Source organism: Hippocampus comes, unplaced genomic scaffold (genome assembly GCF_001891065.2).
Source record: "Hippocampus comes isolate QL1 unplaced genomic scaffold, H_comes_QL1_v1.1 scaffold352, whole genome shotgun sequence".
In the NCBI taxonomy this organism is placed as follows: Eukaryota; Metazoa; Chordata; class Actinopteri; order Syngnathiformes; family Syngnathidae; genus Hippocampus; species Hippocampus comes.
In genome coordinates this window covers 156755-164851 of record NW_017804847.1, presented here as the reverse complement: position 1 = coordinate 164851, position 8097 = coordinate 156755, and the positions used below count along the sequence as shown (strand labels likewise).

Genomic DNA, 8097 nt, shown 5'->3' with positions numbered 1-8097 from the left:
AATTGATAGTTCAAAGGCAGCGTGTAGACTGGGCAAGGTTAAAATATCCAATACCAAATTTTAATTTGTAATTTGTTGTGTGGTAATCAAAGCTTACTTATGTTGTTTTACTGTAAATAGTTAAACGCTTATAAATATACACAATCAGAGATTGGAACTTTTTGTTGACCTTGTTTTGAGATGGGTCTTTGTTTTTGTACTTTGTAATTTAATTTTTTGTAGCACTCCATGTTGTACGCCATGTTGAGTATGTTCAGAAGAATATAAATAAAGCCATATAAATAATAAATATTTGATATACTGTATATTTTTTACATTCGTAATTCATTTTACACATAATTTTACATTATTTTTGGTAGTAAACGAATTTAAGCAACAAAAAAACTGAGGAGCCATTTGGGAGCCGAAAGAGCCGGCTCTTTTTAGTGAGCCGAGCCAAAAGAACCGGCTCTCTAAAAAGCCGGAATTCCCATCACTAGTGAGGAGTTTGCATTTTCTCCCCGTGCCTGCGTGGGTTTTCTCCGGGTACTACGGTTTCTTCCCGCATTCCAGAGACATGCATGACCTGTTAATGGAGCACTCTAAATTGTCCCTAGGTGTGAGTGTGAGCGCGGATGGTTGTTTGTCTATTTGTGCCCTGTGATTGGCTGGCGACCAGTTCAGGTGTACCCCGCCTACTGCCCAAAGACAGCTGGGAAAGGCTCCAGCACGCCCCGCGACCCTTGTGAGGATAAGCCGATCAGAAAATGGATGGATAGATAGATAAATCAGGTGTAATTTTAGTCATTGATGCAGGGTTAACAACTTTTTTTTCTCGGTCAACTTCAGAACTTTTCTGGGTACAATTTTGAGCTGGCCAAAGTAAAACCTCTCCTCTCTCATGAACACTTTGAGACAGTAATTCATGCCTTTGTCACATCCCGGCTCGATGACTGCAATGCCCTTTACTTTGGAGTCAGCCAGTCCTCCATTAAGCGTCTCCAGCTGGTCCAGAATGTCGCTGCTCGCCTCTTGACTGGTACTCGTAAGAGGGAGCACATAACTCCTATTCTGGCATCCCTTCACTGGCTCCCCATACATTTTAGAGTTATTTTCAAGATCCTCTTATTTGTTTTCAAGTCTGTAAATGACCTCGCGCCACCTTACCTCTCTGAGCTCATCCGCCCCTACACACCTGCCCGGCACCTCAGGTCTGCGGACCAGACATTATTAGAAGTACCAAGAACTAAACTGAGGCTCAGAGGGGATCGAGCCTTTTCTGTTGCTGTTCCCTCTCTCTGGAATGACCTCCCACTGAACATTCGGCAAGCCTCCTCGCTGCCCATCTTCAAAACCTTTGATTTAAATTTTGCAACGTTCTCCAGTTTTGGGCTCGTCATGTGTTGGGTGATTATTTTGTGGTTTTCAAATCAAAACGAACTTGCTCTTCAACAAAAATCTAATTTCGTTCACGAATTGTTGCTTAGTTGTGGTGGGCCACCATGTTGAATGTCGCTCTCTGGTCCGATTCTCGCTGTGCTTAATCACATAACCATTCTGTGCTTTCTCGCTGCTATGTGGCTTCCTAGTCCATTTCCAAAATCTAAGGGGTGAGATACCTGATGTATTTTCCCTTAGTTTATTGTAATATAGTATGTTGCATTGAATCAAATAATATATTTGATTATTACTACATGTTAGTGTCTTACCCATTTCCCTTTCGATTAATCGCTTAATACAATAGTATTTAAATTGTGACAAAGAACCCCTACTTATTTCACAAGTGGCTTCGTCCTAATTTGGCGCGAAACGAAAACTAAAGCTACGCCCTTTCATGGCTCCAACTTGCATCGGGCTAGTCAATATTTGTCCATAGAATACCGGATATCTTACTATTTCTTTCAGGGTAAAAGTTTATATCATGGCCGACAGAGATTATGAAGTAATCTTAGCGGTTTCTTTTATGTTGAAAATCTCAAACAACGCTTCACGTCTTTCTCAACGTGTGTTTTTTTAGTGTTATCGTTGACGTTGTTGAAAATTACCGTTCCGAAACCGGAAGACTATGTTGGTTTTAATAGCGTTTAACTGACATTCGTTTATTTTGCTATTGAACAGCTGTTTATATCCAGTGTTTCTGCAGTTGTACGTACTGCCAGTTGTGACTTCGTAATTGATTTTTGGCTAACTGCGAAATAGCTTTTGTATTTTCGAACGTTTTCTATTTAATTCTATTTACTTTTTCTCCGGATAAAGTGTTGTGCCTTCCGTTGGAAACAATGAGCTGGTAAGATGCATCAGTTATTGCTTCTATTTGTTAAGCAGTTGTACTCTTTACATGCACACCACGTGTTCAGTTATGAACGATCGGGGACTTTGAAGTATTCAAAATGCAACAGCACTTTCCGGTCTCAAAATATATAGTTACCTTATTGTTAGTAAGCCATTTTTCGTTCAGGGTAGCGTAGCGGCAAAAATGCCATGTTAGGCACCAACATCAGAGCGCAAACCCAAGACGAGTAAAGGACAGGTGAAAACGTCTTCTTTTTAGTTTTTAATATTCATCGGTCTTAAATTCGCAGGTCAGAAATACATTGGCTGAAATGTGGGCTATATGCTTCAGGGGAGAACAAAAATTAAACCTTAAGATGCTTTTCCAAGCGCCAGTGCATTTTCTCTTTTACCTTACTCTGACTGCATCTCGGCTGCTTCCACTTCCTAGTACTGTGTCCGTATTGCAAGGCGCCTGGGAATTGCTAAAATGTGCTGTGATGTATTGTCCAACTTCTTTATTTTTTAAATTGTATCTTTGAAAAAATATCCTCACGCGCTACATGTAGCTGCGAGATCAGGTTTCTAATTGCATAGTTAATTCCCCATTGATTATGTTGAAAACATTAGATTTGTCAATACTGTGACAGTTCAACTTTTCATCAAACACCACAAGGAACGGTTTTCACCTTGTTTCACATGTGTGTCCCTCTGCCCACCCTTGCAACCTATCCCATTCTCCATGGACAGCATGAAACAAGAACCTCGAAGTGTTTCCCCTCACTGCCCCAAACCTGATGAGTCTGAGGAGCCACTGGGAACAGCAATGGAAACAGAAGCTGCTAAGGGTACGTAAGAAAGTACATTAGCCTAATCGGGAAGCTAAAGATGGCCCCAGAAGAGCAGCTGCTGACTGATTTTTAGAAAGTGTAATGGATTCTTTTAATATCTCAAAATCTGATAGTCATGACGTCAGACAAACACACACATCGTTGCATGCCGATAGACATAGCACAATGTGTTTAGTGGAACAATAACATTCTCATTAACTGATATTCACATCTGGGAATGATTCTTGTTTTTTTTTTATGTATGTATTTATTTATGTGTTTTTTGTGGGGGGTCCAAGATACCAGTTTGAAAACTGAGAATATCCCATCTGAACCAATTGTCACCAAAGAAATGGAGGAAGAGGAGCAACATCTGATGGCAGAAGGAGAAAAGAGAGCGAAGGAAATGAGGGAAAAGGTTTGTTGCTATCAAACTAACCAGTCACAATGCTTAATTACATAGGACTGTACCACAATCATGAAAGGTACATTTTAAATTGACTTCTTAATGTTGGTTTATTCAGCTAAATGGACAGCCTGTCCACCCATCAAGTGTGAAATTAAACAAAAAAAAAAATTCTGCCTATTTCTGAAAACATCTGGTGAGTCGTGCTGCACTTTTGGTCCACTGTTACCATCTGCGGCCAATTAATATTAGAACTATCCTCTCACAGAGTTTCTCCACCACTGATCTGATCATGATAAATCAACTTCGCTGCATGAAGTTCCGGAGTGAAAGAACCACTTTGATGCCGAAATGGTGCTTATGCTAAGGACAATCCAATACAATCTTCTAAGTGGGCACTTGCTTTAAGAGAACTCACTGTATGTGTTTGTGTGTGAGGGATTATGGTCTAAGATCAAGTGTTTGTGTCACCATTTGAAACCCACCAGGCTCAGCAATCTCTGGAGAGAGAGAGTCATGAAATGCGGTTTAAAAGACTGCAACATTTGCTCCAGAAGAGTAACATCTACTCTAAATTCCTGCTGACTAAAATGGAGCAACAACAGAATGAGGTATCCGTATGTCTCAATCCAGCAGTTGCCTTATTGGCCAAATCTATCTTTTTCAATGATTGGTGCTCAGACAGTTTAGTCCCAAAGAATTGTCCTTTGATTTGTCTTTCTCCGTGCCAGGAGAAAATCAAGAAGGAAAAGCTTGAAAAGAAGGCCAAGAAAGTGAATATATTTTTCTGATTATGAATATTTTATCAAAAAGCTTTCTCACAGGCATAATAAATGAACCTGTTTGTTTTTTTATGTAGAGTACGAACAGCACTGGGCCTGGAAAAGGTATATGCTTATTTATTAACAAAAAAAAAAACCCTCAAAATGCTAATTACTTATGTTCTAAGTGTTTTTTTTTTCCTTTTGATTGTTCATTCCAAATTAGATAAAAAGAAGAGACGAAGGGAGGATGACTACAAAATTGCTGATGTCATGTCCAAAGAAGTATGGTCCTGTTTGACTCTTACCCCGCCCCACTTCTCGCCCCCCAATCCGCTTTCTGAATAATGCTTTATTTTTCCTGCAGGAAATCATGTCGCAGGCCAAGAGAATTAAAGTGGAGGCAGAGGTAATACGTGTGGCTTTTTTACTTTAACCTTTAAACATTTCAAGATGAGGTGGCAAAGTCTGATTTCTTTAAACCATTGTGTGAATGCATGTGCAATTTCATGGCAGGAAGCAGCCACAGCCCAGAAGATGCTGGATGCCAACGATATCGAAAATATGAGCGACACCAATCAAGACATCAAGAATCGTTTGGCAGAGACGGTGCGAGACAATGCCAAACATCTCCTGGATCCTGACAGGAAGGTGAAAGGAGAGCCAGTTCCCGCTCAACAGCCACACCTCTTCACTGGTGGGGTCATGAGGTGGTACCAGATCGAGGGCATCGAGTGGCTTCGAGTGAGTCGATTCAGCCTGATTCAGGAAGTGATGCTTGTATGCCTTGCCCAAGAAAGCCCCTTTCTTTATTCATGAAAGGTTATTTAAATCCTAAATGGCAACTTAATCCTGAAGAAGCATGTTGATGTTTCATGCGCTAATGACTTATATGCAATGTTTTTCCTGGTAAAAGACTTGTTACTGTTTGTGTCCATTGAAACATGCCTCCAAGCATGCATGTCTCAGCCAGTCGCTCAGAACACGTTTGACTTTATCGTGACTTTCAAACTTGATGCCAATTATTGTGAACTGCTGAGGCGCAGGTCAAGAAATACATAAAGAACAAACGCAGGTGTCATCAGTCAGAAGGAGTCATCTTGCATCATGACAACGCAAGGCCTCACACAGCAGCCCAAATGGTGCAGACCATCAACAAGCTGGGCTGGGAACTGCTCCCCCATCCCCCTAACAGCCCAGATTTTGCCCCTTCAGACTTCACCTGTTTGGTCCCTTTAAAGTGTTTGCGAGAGGCACGAAGTTTGAAAGTGACGAAGAACTCAAATGTGTGAGCGACTGGCTGAGACGTCAGTCCAACGATTTTTACGCTGAGGGAATATAGAAGCTTATGCATAGATGGGAAAAGTGTGTGACAGTGCTACATTGAAGAAAAAAAAAAGTAAGCTTCTGTCTGGATTAAAAGTCCTTATACCGAAAAATTGACCCTCTTCATTGAATGACCCTCGTATATATTTTTTAACTCGAGTTTCTGTTTTGATGTCAGATGTTGTGGGAGAACGGCATCAATGGGATCCTCGCCGATGAGATGGGACTGGGAAAGACAATCCAGTGCATCGCACACATCGCCATGATGGTCGAAAAGAAAGTCATGGGCCCTTTCTTGGTGGTGGCACCACTTTCCACTCTGCCCAACTGGATCAATGAGTTCAAGCGCTTCACACCAGAGGTACTCTAAGACGGTGGACTACTGAGTACATTGGCCTGACCTTCACACGCGATCTGTTGAACCCTCTGACCCCTCCCAAATGGCATGTTTGTAAAACTGACCCACCCACATGGGGACTAAGCAATAGTAAAACTTTAGAAAAAAAAATATTAAATTGACCAAATTTAAACATAGGTTTCACCAGGCACTTTTCCAGGTTCCGAGTTGCTTCCAGTGATGTGCAACATTTTCTGGTGGATGTCTTCATTGCAGATGAATAATGCATTGGTCATGCTTACGCTCGTTCGTTACAAAACATTTGAACATGCTTATTTTTCACATCCAAATGACTGACAGAACTACCTGGACATGAACTACTAGTCTAAGAAAAATTGAGATACCAATCAAATCTTGACTTTGGAGGATCATTGCAGCTCTCAAATACAGTATAATTCCAAAAATGAAATTGTCCATTCTAATTTATTTTGTCCTGCCGTCATTTGTCTCCTCTAGGTGTCTGTGCTGCTTTATCATGGCCCCCAAACTGAGAGGAGCAAACTGCTGAAGCACATACGCAAATCCCAGGGCCCCCTCAATATGTGTCCCGTCGTCGTTACCTCATTTGAGATTGCGATGATTGACCGAAAGTATCTTCAGGTATCATCTATATTCTGTCTTGTTTGACTGGGTCAAACATTTAATCCTCATGCACATTTAATAAAGGTACTCCAAATAGTGGATGCCAACCAAAAGGAAAGTTAGTGAAGGATTTTTTTTTTCCCTATTTAAAAGTACAAACTGATGCCAGTCTGTTCACCATTTTTTTTAAAAAACTGTTTTTTGTTCCTTCCAGCGCTGTCAGTGGAATTACTTAATTGTTGATGAAGGCCACAGAATCAAAAACCTCAACTGTCGACTAGTGCAGGAGTTGAAGATGCTGCCCACTGACAACAAGCTGCTGCTTACGGGGACTCCACTACAGAACAACTTGGCCGAGCTCTGGTCTCTTCTCAATTTTCTCTTACCTGAGGTCTTTGATGACCTGAAGAGGTAAGAGTTCTTAGAGCCACATTTTCGCCCACTAGTGTAGCGTAATTCTCAACAGTTCAGTGTGGAATGGAAAACCGTTTGAAAATTAACGGACTGGTGCAAACTTGGGCATAATGTGAGCCACATCGAGTCTCCTCCGCAGTCTGACTGGACCTATAATGTAAATGTGTATACATCACTCAGGTGAACTTAATTTTACCTTCACCAAACATTTGAATGCACATATTTGGTTTTCAGTGCTTTTTGCCCAACTTGCTGTTCTCTCTCAAGGAGTGGAATGGCAAAACTTAAATCAGTGTCCTGTCATTACTGCAGTGGAGGAAGAATAGGGAATCATCTCATAAGTCTCGTTATCTTTGACTTCAGCCTTCAAAAGGGATTGTGGAGCCTCAAGCACGAATGGGCATTAGCCTTATGTCTGGGCAAAAGCATGAAAAACTGCTTGGGTTGTCACCAGTTTAGAGGTGTAACACTTAATCACCAACTAATCAATTTGTCAAATTAATCGATTATATTCACCTATTATCTGATCCCCTTAATTCTTGCGAGGGTCACTGGTATGCTGGAGCCTATCCTGTGCTCGGGCAGTTGGCGGGGTACGCCCCTGAACTGGTTTCAAGCCAATCGCAGGGCACAAATAGACAGACAACCAATTGCGCTCACAATCACACCAAAGAGCGCCGACATTCCTCCCAATCAAAATCAGTGCTGGTCAGTGTTGTGTCCAAGGACCGGCAACTCGAGGCCAAGGCCCAAGCCAAGGACTTGAGGCCAAGGCCAAGGACTTGGAAAATTTTCCGAGGCAAGGCCAAGGACTTGAGAAATCTTCCGAGGCCAAGGCCAAGGACCAAGGACTGATTTTGAAGCCGAGGCCTAGCCGAGGATATGTATAAAACAATGCTATCATACCACTTGGCAGGTCTTCATGATTTGCAACACCCCACCATCATAACCCCTTGCACATGTCACTCCCTAACGCTTGAATGAAGTGTTTTTATTCAAAGAGTAGAACAGTCAGGGTACGTGTTATTTATACTGAGAAAAAAGTGATAGTGATAATTTTACAGTTTACCGGCAGCGAGTCCCAGGGACTCGCTGATCAGAAAAGTATGAGGCCCATTATGCATTGAGAGA

At 41.6% G+C, this 8097-nt stretch overlaps 2 protein-coding genes across 4 annotated transcripts in view; one reads left to right on the top strand and one right to left on the bottom strand.

The window, feature by feature from the left end:
- Positions 1 to 2696, bottom strand: part of ncapd3 (non-SMC condensin II complex, subunit D3) — a 33316-nt gene extending 30620 nt beyond the window's left edge. Inside the window, exon 1 of one of the 2 annotated variants that reach the window (XM_019877074.1) lies at positions 2622 to 2696. The gene's annotated coding sequence lies outside the window, so the exon portion shown is untranslated. Of the gene's footprint in view, positions 1 to 2407; positions 2533 to 2621 lie in introns of those variants that run through there. The other variant, XM_019877083.1, reaches the window with a different exon arrangement.
- Positions 1990 to 8097, top strand: part of hells (helicase, lymphoid specific) — an 18154-nt gene continuing 12046 nt past the window's right edge. For both annotated transcript variants that reach the window (XM_019877103.1, XM_019877096.1), the window contains exons 1-12: positions 1990 to 2266; positions 3001 to 3098; positions 3380 to 3498; positions 3975 to 4097; positions 4218 to 4259; positions 4346 to 4373; positions 4474 to 4532; positions 4615 to 4656; positions 4764 to 4991; positions 5752 to 5934; positions 6427 to 6570; positions 6767 to 6963. In XM_019877103.1, the coding sequence (XP_019732662.1) occupies positions 2259 to 2266; positions 3001 to 3098; positions 3380 to 3498; positions 3975 to 4097; positions 4218 to 4259; positions 4346 to 4373; positions 4474 to 4532; positions 4615 to 4656; positions 4764 to 4991; positions 5752 to 5934; positions 6427 to 6570; positions 6767 to 6963 (1271 nt within the window). In that variant the 5' untranslated portion in view covers positions 1990 to 2258. The remainder of the gene's footprint in view (positions 2267 to 3000; positions 3099 to 3379; positions 3499 to 3974; positions 4098 to 4217; positions 4260 to 4345; positions 4374 to 4473; positions 4533 to 4614; positions 4657 to 4763; positions 4992 to 5751; positions 5935 to 6426; positions 6571 to 6766; positions 6964 to 8097) is intronic.